This window comes from Styela clava, chromosome 7 (genome assembly GCF_964204865.1).
Source record: "Styela clava chromosome 7, kaStyClav1.hap1.2, whole genome shotgun sequence".
NCBI classification, from domain to species: domain Eukaryota; kingdom Metazoa; phylum Chordata; class Ascidiacea; order Stolidobranchia; family Styelidae; genus Styela; species Styela clava.
Genome location: NC_135256.1, coordinates 21,130,561 through 21,150,899, shown reverse-complemented (window position 1 = coordinate 21,150,899; position 20,339 = coordinate 21,130,561). Strand labels below are relative to the sequence as shown.

Sequence of the window (20,339 nt, the reverse complement as noted above, 5' to 3'; positions counted from 1 at the left end):
ATTTTGTTCCTCAAGTTTTAAGAGCGTTCAAAAAATGAAGTTTGGAGACTTGTATTGATCACTAGTGGCGACAACAACAAAATGTCGTCGTTGATATGCAAGGAAATCTGGCTAATATCCCGGACCTCTGCATAAAAATTGGCTTCTAGGGGTGACACAACTGAGCCCGGATCAAGTTGAATATTAAAAAACAAAGGCTTTTGAGTAGGAAGCTTTGTAAAGTCACGTCTACTTATTCCCAATGGGTGTTCAAAATGAACAGCCCCGAGGGAACAATGTAGGCATGAGAAATCACAAATCAACAGTGGCGGCGCTGTGATCTAGCTAGATCTTTGACCAGCGGTTCTCACATTTTTTTTGCAGTGTCGTCCCCTTACAATATTTTATACATTACGGACTGTTTTGCCGTGATAATGGTAAATCGCGATTAAAGGACATGCAACAAAATAAAAGCATATTTGTTTTAAAATACTACGGACTACGAACCTTTAGACATAAAATGCGTGGTTAACTGCCCGAATATATTTGGTTTTTATTCATGTTTTTGCGACATTGTGAATTCCTCAAATTTGCGTTGTTCTGTCTCTACTCACCGATAGACCATTCTCAAGATCTGTGATAAATCCCAAATTATCGTTGTTCGTCTTTCGCTGGAATCCCCATACAACCATTTTATAGCACAGTTTAATATTCTCTCTTTTATTTTTAGTCAGAAACTTGATTTGCGTATTCACTCCTTCAATTCTCTTTACCGTCTTGTCGCCTAGTTTTTCACACAGGGCAGGAATCACAGTTCTAGACTAGAAAAAAACTAACTATCGTCTATCGACGTTCTCGTTGTTCAAGAAATACGTGTGCAGAGGGATTTACCTGCGAAATATGGTACGTTTGTGGAAATATAGTATACGGCCTGAATAACCGCGTAATGATGACGAAAACAAGCTACATGAGAATTTTGGGTTTTATATCAGATTCACCTTAGTTAATTAATTAGGCGTGCCTTAAAAATGCAGCAAGCCTGAAAAGACACGGCACGTTCACTCGACTCGTCAGCACAAAACTACAATCGCCACACTTGGTGTAAAAGAAGTGGCTTGTGAAATCCGAGACGAGTTGTAGATCAAATCTGGTGTGTTAATTTATATTGCATGTTTCATGTAATAAATATTGCTCATTTTGGTATTTCTAACTTTTTCTGTTTACTGGCAACCGTAATTTATCTGCTGTGTCATACATGACATGCTTTTATCATGTTTGTTGGTGCTTCATTATTATTTGTATATACTGCTTTGAGTTGCTTCTGAACTGAACTAAACTTAGGTTACGACACGTGGAGATTGCAGGAACGGTTAGGTTACAGAATAAGACTACTAGCGTGTCTGCGTCGATTTTGTGTAATTTAAGTGTGAGAGGCTTGTACTGGTTCCAAACGTAAACTACTAACGTGAGCTACTTTCTTTACATATACAGGTTCCATAGGTGTGGACAGTTTGACTTCTTCAACTGGGCAACACCTGTGTCTTCAATGTGTGCGTATGTTGGTCAATCCGTATTCCCGTGGAATTTCAGGCTCAAAAACATCAGCCACAAGTTGGGTTCAAAGAATGACACCCATGCTATGATTTGTATAATAATTAAAAAGTCAGGTGAGTTGTATACATAAATAACCATTTACATTTGTCCGATATTTAATTGAAAATTCGAAAAAGCTTGCAGAATAACATTTAACATATAAAAACGCGAGATTTCGTCAAGAATATTCGATGATTGACTTTGATTAGCATCGCTCATGTGATTGGCTCCTCAAGCGTAATATACGCTAATCGCCATCTCCGAGTCGGTTCTATAATGCTGGTATAGAATGCAAGCGGACACCATTCATCTCTACTATATTATCAAGGCTCAGATCCTTGCGGTTTATTTTTATATTACGAAGGCTTCCTGTATACAAACTCCTTGATGTAGCACCTGAATGAAGAACGAAAAATATAAGCATTCGACAAGGCTAAAATAATCTTTTACAATAAATTTATTGACACAAGTGGCAACCTATTTTTATATTCTATTCCATGATTTCAGCAAATAACCGAAACCAAATAGGTTAACTAACAAATAATATTCTGGAACCTACCTGGACGGCCGCCGATGTAAAGGTCGACAAGACCAGTGAATTGGACCCTTTTCGAATCTGAAATGTTATCTTGTCCGGCAGCTACCCCATCCACATGAAGTCGCACCTGAGTATGAAACAGAGTGCCGTTCATTATGCTATCGCCATGAAAATATCCTAAGTTAAGTTATATACTGTAACTTTTTCATATAATGAGTCTCGAAAAAGCAGTCTATCGCTGCTGCAGACTATTGCTGCCATTTGTGTCGCTGCTGTTTCATATAACAAATTATAACTGGGATAAAAATGGAAGGAATTGTAGATTGTCACGTTCTGCTACGCTTGTAATTTATATAAAAATAATCCGTGCTTTCGAATGGAACCTCCGTCAGTATTTTCAAAATGTGTATACCGCTATTAAATCTCTTAGCTAATGTTCTGGCACCGGTATAGCTTGAAGTCAGGTAAGGGCCGAAGCATGATTTGGCGTTCAACTTGTTATATTGAAGTGAGTGCAATGAAATTGCGCAGACGTCGTACCTACCATATTTGATGTTATTGTGAAGTCACAAATATGCCAAATTTGATCGCATAATAATTCACTGTTACTTGTGGTAAACGTGCTTGAACGGGTTTCATTCCTGGAAGTTGTCAAACTTGCAATAATCTGTAATAATAAAACGAATATGTCATAGTCGACATGAATGACTTCAATCCGGGGCTCCATTTGTGACATGTTCCATCAATGTCACATTCCTCTTTTCCCCTCGGATTCATATTCTTGTCCAAAATTTTAAGTAATCTGTATAAGTAATCAGTAATAAACCTGGTTTCCAGCAATCGTCACAGAGAATCTACTTCTGAGTGCATCTTCAGCGAATATAATCACTCCTTGGGCCGATAATGATTTGAATTCAAATCTCATTCGCAAATTAGTTTGCAACTCAACGCCTGGATAAAAAAAATAGAATAAATAATTATCAAGGTTGTGAAATAAAATTGGGGTTCATTATATTAAAAGCATTTTAGGCGGGGATGTTGTAAAGATCGCTTCGACGATTTTTTACAAGTTTGCTTGGAGCAAGGTGCTTAGCGTTTAAAAGATAGCTGATAGAAAACTACCTGACGAACATTAGCACACTGGAGTTGCCTACGTTTGTTTTCGACGACCATGCACGGAATTTAAAACAAAAACAAAGTATAGAGAAAATACGATAAAATAAATACCGATAGAATGTCCGTGATTTCGGGATCACCAGAAAACGACTTGGTAACAACTTAATATTACAGCTTATTTATCATAAATTTATATTGATTTTTATGGTCACAACTTTGTGTTACGCTACGTTTGATTTCGATGAGAGTTGTCATTTTTTCCATGTGCAATCAATAACCCTTTTGGGTATTGGAGCACTCTTATTTGGAACTGCTTGATGTAACATGGTAGTAGTACCATTTATTGAATTTAATTATTTTTATATTTGCTTACTTTGGTGTAGAAATCCTGATCCATCAAAATACATTCCTTTTTCAATCGATTCAAAACATCCATTGTGAATTCCTGGCATTTTGCTATCGCCCGCAATGGTGAAACCATGTGTGTAATTACCTTTCAAGCATCCTTGAAAGTACAGATCCGTATCCTGTAAAGAGTTAAGAATTCATTCTCGACTTTATATAGAGCGCAAAAAAAATTATTAATCTTGAAATGCTGGAGGACTGTGCGGTCCGCGAACAGAGAGTGTCGTCGCTTGCAGCAAATATACTTTTACCTCATATTGTTTTATCTCTAGAAAATATAGGTAACATAGTATGTGTAAATAAGTGAAACTGATACATAAGATATCAACCTTTTTAGTTGTCACATTTGAGAATAGATTAGTATATTTGTGTTGTTACATTAAATTTTACTTGTGCGAGATGAAACTCATTGGGGAGGACAGTGTGGCGAATCGAAAAAGTAATTCCATTGGTATTTCCAATTTGTACAAATTCGCAATGTCGACTCTGTCGGTGCAATGTTCCTCGGTTTCAGTACTAACGCTCCTGATGATTTGGCGTATTTAAATTCACGTAAGATTATTTCCTGGCGCTATTATGAAAAACCATTTTGAAAATACAAAATTAATGCTTCAAAAATAAAACATCAGGATCACGTTTTACTGGAGACTGTGTATTAGCAATTCATTCAAAAAAGAAAAAGAAATATTCAATTGAATGCGTTGTGATTTCAATGGACATCTTCGATACCAAGCAGATGCCTGTAAATGCGTATAATTCGATTGGCTGTATATGCCTATTGAATTGAGTATTTATGTATATATATACATAGTACGTCATCAACACCATTGACAATGTGCGCCCAAACCTTTCTATGACATCTTGACCTTCCTTACTTAATCGACCCCAATTTCCGACATTCAACATTGTCTGCAAATAAGAAATACCTATTGCATTGCAAAATTTATGCAAAACTTATTGTTGTCGAGCAAGCTTTCGTGCAATCACAATGCCTAGGTCAGCAAGGTATAAAAAAAATGTTGAAATTCAAAAACCCTACTACGATACTTTTTTTTTGATAATAAATTATCTTCGATACAACTATATTATATTTGGCTGCCAGCAACATCACAAATGATAAAATTAAACCATCTTACTCTGATCGTCGTTGGCACTGTTACATCTCCAGGAATGCCACCGTAATATATTTGACCTGCACTTCCAAATTTGTTTTTCATGAATTTGAGATCAAGTAACTTATTTTTGCCTTCCATAACCGTCACACGATTTTTTCTTTTTCGGAGAATTATCTGAAGTATTATTAAAAATTTGTAGTTTTACGTATAACCATTAAAAATGGAATCTAATTTTTACATTTTGTTGAAGCTGTATCATGTAGTACAAATACTAACTAGTACATACCACTACTGGCAGGCAATTACCAATGTTATGAAGTATTTTCGCGTGTTCTCGTTTGAGATTTTAATAAACAAGAAAAAGGACTTTCAATAAATAGACCTTCAATCAAAGTATATCAACATACTACGAAGCACATAATTCAAATCGGTTTTTCAATTGTGTGGTCGTCATTTGCTGTCTAAACTTAACCGTTAAGTGTCGCTGATTGATTGAATCGCACAGACTTTTGCGACACATTGTATATCGTTAATTTATTAAGTTAAACAAATTAAATTATATTTTCCCTGGCGAAATAAATACGTAAATCAGATTTTTTTTTATTCAATATCCGCATAAAAAATAAAACTTGAATGATTTAATTTATTGTTCCATTTTACCTCCATTTTAAAAAACAAAAATTCTTTTGGTTTGTGCGTTTGTAACTGGCGCCTTGTACGTGCATTTTAAAATATATTCTCATTACTTACACTGTGCCATTGTCCGTCAGACAAAACAAGAGCATTTTTCGGTTTGGTAATTTCTATCTTAGGCGGCCAAGATACAAATGCGGCGAGTGTGAGCTGCCCATCAGCAAGAAGCAAGAAAATGTAGTGCTGCTCAACATCACTACATACAACTGCAACAAGCATTCCATCAGTATCGAATGTACGAAAATCGAAGCCAATTTGAAACCTGTGAATATTAGGATTTAAAGTGGATTTTTTAAACAGTTGTTAGGAATATGTTTAAATTATTATGGTACCTGCTATGCAGGATGGTTGAGTAGGGATTAGCCAACTATCAACTATGCGGACATTACAGGGTATCCGGTACAAGGTCTGGGAATTGGTGGGAAGTTAATACCCGCTAGTAACCTCACCAAGTGTGTACCGAATAAGCAAAGAATGCAGCAAAAATCTTGTTATTTTATCTCGGCATTTTCCCGTGTATAAGTTGTACAGAAAAGGTTCCGTAGTGAAGATGTGAAACAGCTCGCTAAATATCATGTAGGCCTACTGAACGAAACAAATACATCATTTTTCGAATCGGTAAAATCTTTAACTTACGAGCTGCTGCTTTCGACGAAGGTTTGTGAAATATAATCGTTTTTCCTTGTTCCCAACAGAAAATGTTTTTCTGGCAACATCTGCGGTGAATTTCCAACGCATGCAAACAATTCTTCGCAAGTGCCATCACTTTCATTTAATGAATAACCTTCACTACAACTACATTCATACGACCCGATCGAATTCGTACAAACCTGAATTCAATAACACAATGTTACTTAATTAATTAATTAGAAGTAAATACGTAATAGCTGCCCTGCCCGGAGTGCAACGTTATGAAGTATAAACATGACGGATATAATATGTCAGATTAAAGGAAACACGAATATCATATGCTATTTTACTTGCACCAGCTATCACGAACGATTGTAATTTTCAGTCGGTTGATATTCAAAAACGATTTAAATCAAAACCTATTATTTTCCTTGTTAAAATGTCGATTCCCTTTTTCTGACGTAATAATAATAGCATCTATACTTTTGTCTGTTTCTACTGGCAACAAAACAATTCCTACGCGTTTCTACTAATTGAGCGTGAGTTTTTTTTGGATTGTTTTATTATAGCACAAGGCATGTACTGAATTCATACTTACTTGCTGACAAGGACTATTCAAGCATTCGTCGATATCTTCACAATTCAATCCGTTCATATTGAATCCAGCATCACATGTGCAAGTATATGAACCCTAAAAATAAGCATTGCTTTATCTGATTTTGTTTTTTATTATTTTCTTAATTAATATACATTTGATTATAGCCATTGAGTGAATATAACAAGATAACAAGCTCTACATAATGTAAAAAAAAATTTTGGCTATAAATTTATAGTGAAAAATTATTAGTAAAATTTGACTTCAATTTACTGAAATAGTTCTGCACCGGGTAAAGTAAGTCAAACCAGGACGTTTGAGTAATACTGGTAGAAACAATCGATGTCTTTGAAAGCAATGATAACCATGAATGAGTCTGTAGGATATGGTATTAGAAAATATTTCAGCTCATGATTTATATCTTTCTCAATTTCTCCTATAGCAATAATAGATATCTTGTTTGTTGTTTCTATAAAAGTCAACTTAAACTAATTAATATAGCCAACTAAACAAAGTACTGATGAAACATAATTGCCCGAAGTAGTCAGATCATTTTAGAAATGAAAATTTCAACGTCTAAAAAAAAAATGATATCTATGCGTTAGGTGACCTCGGTATTGTGGCAGATTTGTTGACACAGCCCTGTCGTTTCAGCGCATTCATTTATATCCACACATTGTCCGTCTTCTCTTCGATAACCAATATCACACATCTCAATATGTTTAGTTTGACAACGGGGACCGATATAACCATGGGCACAACGGCAAACGTACCTTAATATATAGAAATGTTTAAAGCACACTAATCGAATTATAAAGTAGAAATGTCAATAATGAAAATGCTTTAGAACTTAGCGTTCATCGTCCTGTGGTTGTTTGCGTATATATAAAAACATAAAAGCTACCCGGAGTCAAATGCTGAACAAACACCGGAATTTAGGCAGGGATCTCCTGCACATGGATCTGTTCCGACATCGCATAATTTTCCTGTAAATCCTTCAAAGCATTCACATCGATATCCATTCACTTCATCAATGCAATTTCCATTATTACCGCAAGGTCTTGGACGACATTCGTCAATTTCTTAGAATTAAGAAGAATTAATTAAGAATAGGATTAAAAAAAGGATCTATCTAGGTCTAGGCATTTTGTACTGTAATTGCCGAATAAAATTAATGTAATTAAATGTAATTAACTAAGGCTTGTATAAGGTAAAATTTGAATCGCAAGGAAACGAATTAACCTTGTACTCTTATGTCGATACCGTCAGATACTAAGGCTTCCGCACCGGGTTTATCCGAACCTGCACCCATTTTAGACTTCTTTTTGAAACCTGAAACTCGTTTTTTTTCGAGCAAAATCATAGTTTTCAGTACAATATAGTGTCATAAAACCTGATTACTTCCAAATTCCCACCAGACAATTAAGAATTTGTCAACGATTTGTAATCTTGAAGCTGTGAAGACAGCGTTCGGCACCAAGTACCAATGTTAGTTGTCATAAGTGCAAGGAAGGGTATTTTAGATAAAAAAAATATAATAAATCGGGATGAGATTACCCACCCGAACATTTGTATTTGCCAAGTAATCTGTATCCAGGATTACATCCACATTTATATCCACCATCGGTATTTATACATGTTTGATCACATTTTGTTACCCCTTGACATTCGTCTGTATCGATGCAAGTTCGCTGGTCCTAGAAAATATTGTTTAATTGGGAATGAACAGTCACGATGAAACCTAAGGCCGGTCTATTGTCTATTCGTCCAATAACTTTAACCGCACCTGCATCTCATATTTTTTAATCTAGTTTTTGTTATGTGTTCGTGAAACTTTTGCATCTATGCTTTGAAATAGAGCAATGCATTATCAACAATGTTTTTTTAATAATACATACGTCGTCTAATTCAAATCCTCTTTTACAGGTACAATAATATGATCCAACATTGTTACTGCATCGATATGAGCACCCATGATCCTTTAGGCATTCGTTGATATCTAAAACATGAAATGAAGAAAACTAATGCGTTTAATCAATAGCGGTGTATCTATAAAATTGGTGCCTTTGACGAAAATTAAAGATGCGCCAGCAGCTCGAAAACGTCATTAATTTAAAATACTGAATGTAGAATTTTTTACACGGTATATCCAGGACTTTTAAAACCTTCAATCGCACTTCAAAAAGTATTCACCAAACAGGACTATTTTTCTACACGAGGACACCACACCATATCTAGATTAAAGCAGTTCTCCGCGTAGAATATCGGAAATTCACTACGCCGGCTTTAATGCCATATCATATATGAAACTGTGAAATGTCGATTATATAGTGTTTGTCGCAATAGCAATTCAGGAACATAAAATATACAGACCTGAACATGTCTTGCCATTGAAGTTCAACATGTATCCTTCGCTACATAAACACCTGTATCCACCTGGGAAATTTTCACATTCTTGTTGACAACCATGATAGCTGGACTCACATTCATTTATGTCCTGGGAAGAAACCAAAAAAACACAATTTTATTTATGAAAGAAACCCACAATTAAGACTGTGATAGATGAAATCTATAGAAGATCTGAGAAAATTATAAAAAAGTAGATGAAATGAATAAGTATATGTATTTGCAACGATATATTTTTCAATTTATTTTTATTTTAATAGTAAATTTATTTGAGAAATGTTTTTAGTGGATATGTTGTATTGATACTCATTTTCAGTCTGTAATCTTGATTTTTGAGTCATTACCAAAAATAATAGTAGGATTTGAAAACGCATTCATTACCGTGCAATCCCCGCCTTCTACATAACTATTGAATCCCGATGGGCAGTAACAATTAAAACCTCCGTCGAAATTATTACAGGTTTTACAAGATTTTCCATTGGGTCCACAACCTCCTTCAATAATAGGACAACCTCCGTTTTCGTCAGCACACTCGTCAATGTCATCACAATATCGTCTGTAAAAAAATTTTAAAACTAGGGATACACACGGCAAAAATAACAAAATTACTTGTTTTCATTTTATTATATTTTTAGTGTCTGTTAGAGTCTTAAGTAATGTTGATTAAATGACTATGATTTTTTGTTGATAACACAAACTCTCACTGGAGATCCAGCTTTCAAAGCCTATTATCTTTTCGTTAGCTTGTTCGGAGTTTTCTTGTGCGAGAAAATTTGAAATACATCCCTAAAAAAGTTAGTATCAAAGCAAAAAAGCTTGGCTAACCAAATCTTTAGTTAGCAATTGTCATAAGACCACCTACCTATAAGTTTCATCCAGTTGAAAGCCGTGCTTACAAGTGCAATAGAAACTTCCAGGAGTATTGTGACAGAAATCCTGGGATATGCAACCGTGTGATACGTCATTACATTCGTCTATATCTAAAAAGTCAGCGTATACTATATAGTTAGTTACCTATAGCTGTTAAAGTTGTCGTAAATGTAATATATACGATCATAAATTGTTGTTTGTGCAGACTAAGAAAATCGGATATCGGCTTCATCAATATTTATAGTAATTTGCTACAAGTTATGGAAATAGGAAATCTGTTTCATCAATCATTTGAAAATGTTAATTATTATCAAATGTTTAATATTTATTATTCATTGGGTATAACGATTGAAAAAAGGTTTACTTTACTGTAACAGTTAACTAAAAATATAGGTCCATTGAAGTATAAATCACTCAAAGAAAACCGAATGCAAATATTATATTGCATTTGAAAAATAAATTCCCAACTACATCACTACGGTTTAAAGTCAAACCGCTTTACCACTCTGTGAAGATATTCTAAATGTTAGATCAGAAGTGATTACCTTTGCAAGTGGTTCGTGTAGTTGTATCTATAAGAAATCCGTGTCCACAGGTACATGTGAAACTTCCCACAGTGTTATGGCATTCTTGTTCACATGAGGTCGAATTCAGGCATTCATCAACGTCTGGCATAAAAGTTCGCAGTGAGTTAATTAATGGTAAGAAGTAACAATTAAAATGTGTTGATTTTAAAGATAACTCGCTGTCTTGAATAATACCCACTATAATTTCGAAGAATGAAAAGTTTGTAATAGCAATAAAAATAATATAAAACTCAATATCGTATAAATACAACAGTCGTGCGTCTGTCTAATAGACTTCTTATCTATATCTGGTGAGTAGTACAACGCCACCAAACTTTTCTGGTGCTGCTAATATGAGATTATTTACCCATCCATATTATAACAATCCGATAGAATTATCTCTGTATTAAACGCTAATTTACATTGCTTACCATGTTTGCAAAGTTCGCCTTGATAACCAGGGTTACATACGCATATATATGCATCTCCTGCGTCACGTTGTTGACATATACCACCCGCTGCACTGCATTGTTTTTCAACCGTGTTCCTACAGTCGTTGACCTCTGGAATATAAATAACATTCAGTCACATATTTTGAGATGGGTCATTTTTTTTGTAAATGAATATCAAATCTTTTCTGAGATGGTGATTTGGGTTTCATTAGATTTTGTTGAATATTATTAGATAAATTAGGATAACAGTACATTACAATTTTAGTTCAAGTATTCAGGTAGCATGGATAAAGACATATTATTTAAGTTGTGAAAACTTGTGAGAAATTGGGTAATTTCTGATATAAATGCAACATTGTCAAATATAATTTACCATTCAGATCCTCACCTATTTCACAAAAAATGCCTTCGTGATTTGAATCACAAAAACATGTAAAACCTCCTATTTCATCCTCACAGATTGCAGAATTTTGACACGGATTGCTGAGACATTCGTTCAGCGCTGAAAGACATAAAATCAATAAGATTTTAGAGAAATTTTTTGAATAATTCAACTAATATACCTAGTAATTTCATAAAAGATTTAGAATTGGCGTTCTGCTTATGTCATTATTCCGAATATGTCTGACGTAAAGGTTAGCAGGGGCAATAAAATTCAATCGAAGGCTCTACTGACTTGTTGTTATTGATAAGTATCCCAGATTCAGATTGACTGAGATAAAATAAAGTGGTGTTATTTTTCATATCACAAATTGAATTGTTGTACTCCGAATTTATGAAGACTAACTTGCCAGAAAGACAAATATCTATAATACAATACCGAAATCAAAGATGCCATTAATTTTGTAGCAAACGAGATATTTTACCGTCAACGTAAACAATACTATTTAAGAGATTGTTATCAATGGCTACTAATTATTGATAACACAACCTGCGTCACTAATTAATTATTTAATCACATTATTACTCTTGAAACTCACGACTTTCGCATTTTCTTCCGGCAAAACCATTCTTACAAACACATTTGAAGGAACTGACTGTGTCGACACATTCTGCGGTATTTGAGCGAACGCAAGGAAAAGGATTGCATTGGTCTTCGTCTGGAAGTAAAAATAGCCATATTTAAAGGTGATAGTACAGAAGACAAAATGTGTTAATTTATGTTTGCTTTTTCCATGAGGTGATTATCTTGAGGCCTCTCACCGGCTTATATACTTGTTATGTCAGATATATTTCTACAGAACAATCGATTATTTACTTGAAATAGTAACAATTGGTCTGGTCAGACGTTAGTTACGAAATGAAGCGATGTATATTACATAACAGTTATAATTAAATTGGTTCGAATTTCGCAACTTAAAATCAATGAAAAAACTATCTTTATTTCATATGGTGACCATAAACGGGAGGTTACTGATGGACATAGGTCGGACATACTGATTGACATCGACAAATATTCTTTATACCCAGGCCACTTTATACCCGAAGGTCACCATTTTACCATTAGTTTTACACTAGAGGACGCAGTATTTAACGTATTATACTGGCCTAATAATATATTTGAAATATTCAATTGTTTACGGTTAAATACCAAGTGCTCATAATTGTGCAAATATTTGTTTTTATAGCAACCTGTTGTCAAACGTTCTAAACAAAAATCCAACATGCCTGAAATACAAGCTCTCAACTTCACGTTTTCCCTTTCGCTTCGTCGTGAGGCCTGGCGCGCAATTCTTATCTTTCCTTGTTGTTTATAACGCCGCGGAAGAGCTTGATTGCATCCTGGGAGAAAAGGTTAAAATTTATGAAGTTGAGTGGTTTTCAATTCACTTTGGAACAATCATTATAAAATAAGAATAGAATCTCTAAGCTTAAATCGATATTTATCAATGAAAGTTAGTAAAAGTTGTTTGAGAATTTTGTTCACGAATCGGTATTACTGCAATAATGTTTGAATGATCTGAAATAATTACTCTAGCAATTGCTATTGACATTCGTATTAATGTGAATTTTTTGAGGGAAATTTCATCTGTATTTTCTCATTCACAATTTCTAGACGCACCCTTCCTAGAAATGATATTGTTTACAAATTATGTTTTCTCGGTTCATATTGTGTTACCAGAAAATTCGAGATCGGTTGTTGCGATATATTATCAATATTAAGGTTATAATTAAGGTTATTTTAGCACTTACTCAAATACTTCTTCCAAAATTGGTTCTGAAAGTAATAAAATAATTCATTTTAGATGAATTTTCGTCAGAAAATATGTTACAATAGCGGTATTAGTAGTAGAAGCGTGTAATCCTATCACCGTGGTAAGAAAATCATTTATATAAACATAGATTTGTTTTTTCAGTTTTTGTCATGTTTTAAATGTAGTTGAAACAAAATAACGTTTTTTAAACTAATTTATCTTTCATTATTGAAAAACAAGCGTATTGCACCCATAGAATTGAATAGGATTGTTGGAATACAGCAGGTGTCATAATTTATGACCTGCTTTATGTAACCGATAGCGTAAAAGTGCATAGTTACCGCTTTAAAATTATTATCAAAAACTTCGTAAGCTTCTTCCATTGAACAATCTTCTTCAATACACTCCCGCTCCTGATTTCCAGATTTTATTTCTTCCCAAAATGAGTTACTTCTCTTTGTTCGACCAAGGAATCTGCTTGCCTCTTTTTTGTCTATAAACGGACTATCGGAAATCCCTGAATCATAAACAATTTTTTTTTATACTGGTCAGAAGTCCATTGATTATCGGGTATAGGCTATTAAAACGACTGGCATAACTTAATATTAGGTAATGTGATCCTTTTTGTGCAATGGATTACTACGTGTATTATGAAATTTGAAGTAAGCGAAGATACTTTTCTCGAATAAACTTAGTCAACGGTCTTAGCATGAGGGCTATATTTTCAGCGTGTTATAAAAGCAAATACGCGCACCAAAAGAACTTACACACAGGTGGTTATAGGCATTAGTGGAACCGTCTCACGGAATTTTATGAGATCAGCGAACTGGTTAGCATTACTGAAAAAAAACATGACTTTTGTGTCAGAACCGGCTGAAAATATGACATTTGTCTGATGGAACCGACTGACGAAAAAAATGGACTCGGACCTAGATATTTCAACTTGGGATTGTGCTAAATACCCACGCATGTTGACTCAATGCGCCACCTCCAAATTTCTAAGATTGCACGCTCCTACCGTGAAATTTATGTGACATAAACTGTACTTATTGGTGATGAGATGTACATTTATATACAATGTTTTGTATATACCTTATCACTGTCTGATGTGTCTTTTTACAATTTTGGATAGTTGCCATAAAAGACTATACGAGCTTTTCAAAATAACCAGTTCAAACTTGTTGCATGTATTTGCGAAGGATTCAACATAAGGTTAATAAATTCCACAATTAAAGTGACGTTACACATGTCAGTGCGAATAACTTCCCCTTGTTTCCGTTCATTCACGAATACGGAAGGACGGTGACAGAACTTAGAAACTCTTACAAAAAAATCTGAACGCGAAGAGGTTTTCACTGAGTTTGATATTATAAACTTTTGTACCCGAATATATTTCAAACCACACGCGAGTTCCGCTCAGACACCACTCAGGTTAAATTTTCAAAAGCAAAACAAACAAACCTTTGGGAGAATGTCGCAGTGGGGGAACGCTAAAACAAAAAGGCGCGCGGATTAACCAAATTAACGTTTTTGCAAACAATGCATAATATGCTGACGTAAGTTATGCATTCCTGGGGCGAAAGACGGTTTCACGGCCACAAATATTGTCTAAACTCTATTTTTATCGTTTTTTTTTAAGGTGAACATTTTTGTTTTATTATATTTATTTTTTATGCTACATATTATTCTTTAATTGAGTTTGATTTATTTTTTAAAAATATAACAATATTGTGCGTGAATCGATTAAAATAAGCATTAGTTTAATGACAGAAACCTTATCGATTACAAAATTACTCGGTATGGGCTGTCTTTTTTTAGTTATGATAGCTGTCTTTGATAATAAATTTACTTTCATTTTCACATGCAATGCGACTTCTGAACTTCGGGTATATTCGTTTTCTATTGAGTTCAAAATCATTTCTTCGTGTCACAAATTTAAGACAATTACTAGCGTAGCGTATTATTGTTTTTTATACTAAATTCACGCAATGTTATGAATTATTTACTCAAATTTTTTTGTACAACTTGGGTATTCACCTCCAAACTCATATAATTGTCTAAAACACTAATGAGTTACATTCTCGGCGCTCCAGAAGTATCCGTACCAATATGGAGGTAACTCATTTTGTTCGTCTACTTTACATCAAGTTGTGTAAGGGACTGAAACCTATGGGCAGGGTGAACATTCACTTGGCTATTCACTTCGCTAACATAGACAGTCCCCGAACTCGTAATAGAACTAAGATAAGGAAAATCGGAATCCTAACCTGGTACACATACTACTGGAGTACCACTTTCTCACTGCTAGTATCATTGAAACTCACCTTCATTTACACCTAACAATATATGCAGCAAAAGCACGATTTTCAACTTCATTACGTTCAACATGTTATTTAACAGAAATAGAATAAAATCAGACGCAAACGCATGCGAAGGCTGATATCAGGATATGCATTACTGCATTAAAGACGTCTTCTGCGGCATGTAGGTCAAATACTTCTTTTCTCACATATGTGTTTACCAAAGCGTAAATACGAGACACGGTAGGCAATCATCCGAATGTTAAACATTATCCTCTGCACGTTTCGGAATGAAAATTAAATAATGAAAATAAGATTATTCAGATGGTTTTCAATTGTCTATAACACAAAAATAGTATTACAAATTATTGAATGGAAATTGAAAAATTTTAATTTACAAATAGCTCAAAGTTATGTGATTCGGGGTTGTGTTTCACACTTTCTTTCCTGAATATTCGCCCATTTTCATTGCTCGATCGCACAAATGAGCCTTGTCACAAGATCCGTGACGAACTTTTTCAATATGCTGATAGGCTCAATAGAAAAAACCAAATAAACTTTTCGATATTCATCTTATCTGCATATTCTGATTATCATACCACCGATCATATTAATTATCTTACTACCGAATGAGGCAGGCTCGAACCTCATTTAACTTAAAGTAATTCAACGTCTTGAGTAACCATAACTGATTAATTTTACTACGTTTATGACACAACAATACAAGGTAGCTGTGGTTGTTAACGCTTTTTGGCTCTCTGTAATTGTGTTTTCCCCTTTCAAATTTCATTAAATCGAGTACCAGGAATACTGATAAAAATTAGTGTCAGTCTTTATGAAAGTGCTAGAAGTGAAAAGCTCCAAACTACACAGCCAGGATTATGAAACTTTCGAACAAGATAGAAAAACGGCGCTCCCGAAGTATGTGCACCAATATGGCGCGCAACCTGAACCCTAACCTGGTGCACATACTATGTTCAGATTGTGCGCCATCTTGGTTCTCATACTTCTGGAGCTTCAGAAAAACTAGTTACATATCTGCAGACATTGATTAAATTGGCGACCTACATTTTCTCTTTCGTGTTGTAAATTATAATATGCTTCTCATTCATTGAAAAATGTTCGCCATCCCTTCCCCCGGTCCTAGAACAGTAGTTTCCAACTTCAGGCTCACTGTAGGATTTTGGCAGATCGATGGTTTTTGGTGCATATCATGAAATCAAAATAGCAAATTGTAATTACTCGCCATAGTGGTCTTCATCGCCATTATTAACTCGAGAAATTTAGGGCGAATGGCACACCGTTTGTTCTCGAGTATCTCAATATGCCAGCAAAAGTTCAGCTTGTATTGTCGTAAAAGTCTGATAAGAAACAGATACATATCGAGTTTGACTGGTTCAATTTAAAGTCATCAAACAATTTATCAGAGGGACCAGAGGGTCGAAAAAGATGGGAACCACTTCTTGAGCTCAGGTTTGACGCTGTTTTGCAGATTTGCTGATTTCAAACTTATTGTGATTATAATCTTGACTTGCCATAAACCAGATTGATATAATTATCAGAAATTATCGTTTAAATTTTATTTCTGAAACCGTGCAGGAAATGAAAATACTCAAAGCGATATCTAACATATGAATGAATGTATAGCTAAAATATTTTGAAACTAAAGGAATGTTTTACTGAATAGAAATAAATTTATTTGTAATGTTTGTATTAGAATAAAATTAAGAAAAAAAAAGAAGAAAAAAAAAACGCGAAAAACCGGGTATCAATTGTACCGTCATGTGTCGCGACGGTGTTCCAGGTCATAAATATACAAAGATAATTCATATGTAAGTGCATGTTGAAGGTCAGGATATTTTGGGTTGTGTTGTCTTCCAACCAAGTCACTGAATATCTATAGATCCGTATTGACAGAAAATTAATTGTGAAATAATGCAAGAAACAATATCCCGGAATTTAAGTATTTCAAATCATATACTGCATTTTATTGCACGTGAGATCCGTACGCTTTTGTGAATATTGCGAATCGATTCATGTTTAGATTGTCTTGTCAAATCTAGTAATACGGAAGAGACTGACTTACATGATAAATTACTAGATAGCGTGTTAATTTGCTTTAATACTTTCTTTCTTGTTTCTTCTGGGCTCCCATTGGACACGAAATGAACACATGGATCGATTTGTTATTATGTTTTTGTCAGAAATCTTATTTATGTTGGTATGAAAAAATAACAATGCTTTTCTCATCAACTACTGGACCAATTGCTTTAAATTGTTCGTGGTTAAAGATTGTATTTTTCGCTAAAAGGCTATTACTTTTATTTATTCAAAAGATTCCTTTGGGCTTTATGAAATTTTTTTTTATACGATGACGTCAGCAAAATTGAAAATAGCGCACCTTGTGGCGGTTCCATTTTTGCGTCCACGATTGTTCCGTGTTGGTAGTCACTCGAATTCGGGAAGACTACGGCAATTTACCGTGCCGGTAAAATGAAAGATTAAACCGTGCCGTATTACTTCGTTTTGACTTTCGTGTCCACATATTTGAGTATTGCTTTTATGTTAACTATTATACACATTATTAATAACTAAATTATTCCGATTTTCATTCGTATTTTCGCTTTTGGGTCGAATTTGATTCAAACTTCATTTTAAAAGAATATTCATCTGCAATAAATTATAAGTTACCAGACTATTCAATCACAGACTAACACCTGTGGCAGTCAAATCATTTTTTCCTGAAATCAAACATTTTAACAACGCTATTATTTTTTTCGTTTGTCTCGAACGATGCGCCACAATCGAATTTATTATCGATTCCTTAGAGTTTCTGCATAGATTGGTCATTTTGAACAGCCCGATTAAATACGCGTTCATGTGTGACTTGGTATAACTGTTAAAACAAAAAAAAAGTTCTATATTCTGGTCGTCGATATTTCAGATTCGTCTGAAACACTTTTAACGCTCTCGGTTCCTTTACCGGAGTCGATGTCCCAGTCTTTGTTTGCTTGGAATTTTATCGCAATATTGTTACTCGTTCTATAAGTTTCCTCGGGAATACAAAAATCTTCAGATAGAGAAACCGAGTTATTTGAGTTTGAATTTCTCACTGATATATGAGGATGTATTAAATTCGAACCGTTTGTCGAATTTTTACAGTTTGAAGAATTACTAGAAACTGTAGATTGCACCGTTCGTTTTGACAAATTTTGTATATTCACTGTATTATCGGATGGTAATATACTTGAACGGGGTGTTTTTGATGGCGTAGTTTTTTCAGTGTTTCTGTGAGATACAGATGATATACTTGTACTCTTCTCTGCAAATTTCCCTTGAGTAAATAAGACGCGCCATCTCTTCCGTACCGGTGCAGGTCGGATTGAAAATACAATAAATATCCAGAAGCCCTGAAAACAAACAAATATAAGCACTTGAAGTATGATAACTAACGTCTAGTTGCCCTCAATATGAATCTTTGGAGAATATTTTGTTCGACATTTATGAGAAAACCTATTTGATAATAAACACGTGAAAAAAACACAATAGGTGTTGAGGAATATTAAGAACAATAAATTGGAAATTTTCAAATGTCTGACATTGAATATCGCAGTATGAAGTTTAAACGTTTGCGTTAACTTAATGTACCGGTAATTAAAAATCGCAAAAGTCAGAGAAATGAATTTGCCTACAGCACATTGCGTCGGGAAACCGTAACGAATTATGTTTATTGTCAGTAAAATGTTGATGTTATCCACAGCTGTTTGGCGGAAATGGTATTACATACATGGTCTAATGTCAATAAGAATATCTTACCTGGAAAGCGTTTAAAATAACAAACACGTATGACAATGCTCTTCTGAAAACACCGTCTTCAACCGGTTGAACATTGATAAAATAACCAATAATCCACGTCGGTCCAGCCAATAATAATAATGCCAAAGCATTTATAATATGCTGACCCGCCTATTAGAACAAAAATATCATAAAAAAAAAGTTGGGAAAATAGTGCACAGTACAGGCGAGTATTCACAAAAAAAAAAAACATGTATTGTTTTTGAATTAAGGGTATATGCGAAATTTGTGGTTTATGAAACACGATAATTTGATGCCGAAGTTAAATTCGGGAAATGTTGAGCCAGAAACATTTTGGTCCTTCTTAGAATAGTAGTAGCTCCTTATACGTCAATGGATATTATTAAAAATCCTTTTCCGAAATTCGTGAATAAAACGTCTTATAAAATATGATACTTTTACATTTTTATTTTAAACTTCTCCATGTAGGTAATCAAATATGCCAAAGTACTAACGTTGCTACATAATAACAAATAAAAGATTTCAAATTTCATCATGGTCATGGTAGACGATATGTTATCGATTTGACAAAATTTTCATCCCTTCCTATTACACTTACCTTTACTTGTTTGGTTGTACTTCGTATTCTACTCAATCTCTTTCTATTCCGCTTGCATGTGATGTGATATAACACAATTCCAAATAATATCAAGTTAGTCATCAAAATTATACTGGACGGAATAATAAAACCGTACAACATTCCACTTGTTCCAAGCCAGCAACTACCAAAAGAAAATCTTGATTGTAAAATTTACGATGCAAAAAATGTGAATCTCAACAAAATGAAGCGCTTTTACTCTAGAATTTTATTATACAATCTAATATTTGGTGTTTCACAAATTTTATATTTGAGTCATGACTACGATGACATGTTCGATGATAATATATATGGTAAATTTTATCAAATTGCTACTCTTTATATCTAATATTTTTCAAAGCCTGGAACAAATACCAAAACCAGGGCATAAGTATACAGGGGGGTATGACCAAATCAATGATCTATGTCTTTTCGAAAAGTAACTACGCAAATC

At 34.2% G+C, this 20,339-nt stretch overlaps 2 protein-coding genes across 3 annotated transcripts in view; both read right to left on the bottom strand.

Annotated features, from left to right (window-relative positions):
- Positions 1-1,651: 1,651 nt before the first annotated feature.
- On the bottom strand, positions 1,652-15,696 carry LOC120328837 (uncharacterized). Its single transcript, XM_039395382.2, has 24 exons — positions 15,478-15,696; positions 13,495-13,670; positions 13,152-13,176; positions 12,627-12,740; positions 11,939-12,058; positions 11,347-11,460; positions 10,938-11,069; positions 10,486-10,608; positions 9,933-10,050; positions 9,452-9,626; positions 9,038-9,161; positions 8,563-8,663; positions 8,226-8,361; positions 7,569-7,746; positions 7,275-7,437; positions 6,668-6,760; positions 6,076-6,269; positions 5,497-5,701; positions 4,768-4,920; positions 3,600-3,753; positions 2,937-3,061; positions 2,655-2,777; positions 2,132-2,237; positions 1,652-1,968 (listed from the first exon to the last, which is right to left on the bottom strand). Exons 1-24 carry the CDS (start codon positions 15,539-15,541, stop codon positions 1,844-1,846), a joined length of 3,141 nt encoding a protein of 1,046 aa, XP_039251316.2. The 5' UTR covers positions 15,542-15,696; the 3' UTR covers positions 1,652-1,843.
- Positions 15,697-17,018: 1,322 nt separating this feature from the next.
- LOC120328836 (uncharacterized) overlaps positions 17,019-20,339 on the bottom strand; it is a 30,178-nt gene continuing 26,857 nt past the window's right edge. For both annotated transcript variants that reach the window (XM_039395380.2, XM_039395381.2), the window contains exons 17-19: positions 19,868-20,030; positions 19,270-19,419; positions 17,019-18,863 (exon numbers count right to left, since the gene is read on the bottom strand). In XM_039395380.2, coding sequence (XP_039251314.2) covers positions 18,372-18,863; positions 19,270-19,419; positions 19,868-20,030 — 805 coding nt within the window. In that variant the 3' untranslated portion in view covers positions 17,019-18,371. The remainder of the gene's footprint in view (positions 18,864-19,269; positions 19,420-19,867; positions 20,031-20,339) is intronic.

Coding starts and splice junctions, on each gene's coding strand:
- LOC120328837 (XM_039395382.2), bottom strand. CDS start 15,541: ATGTTGAACGTAATGAAGTTGAAAATCGTGCTTTTGCTGCATATATTG. Junction 5,702..6,075: donor TTCGTCGAAAGCAGCAGCTC/GTAAGTTAAAGA, acceptor TAATATTCACAG/GTTTCAAATTGGCTTCGATT. Junction 4,921..5,496: donor CTGACGGACAATGGCACAGT/GTAAGTAATGAG, acceptor ATAATACTTCAG/ATAATTCTCCGAAAAAGAAA.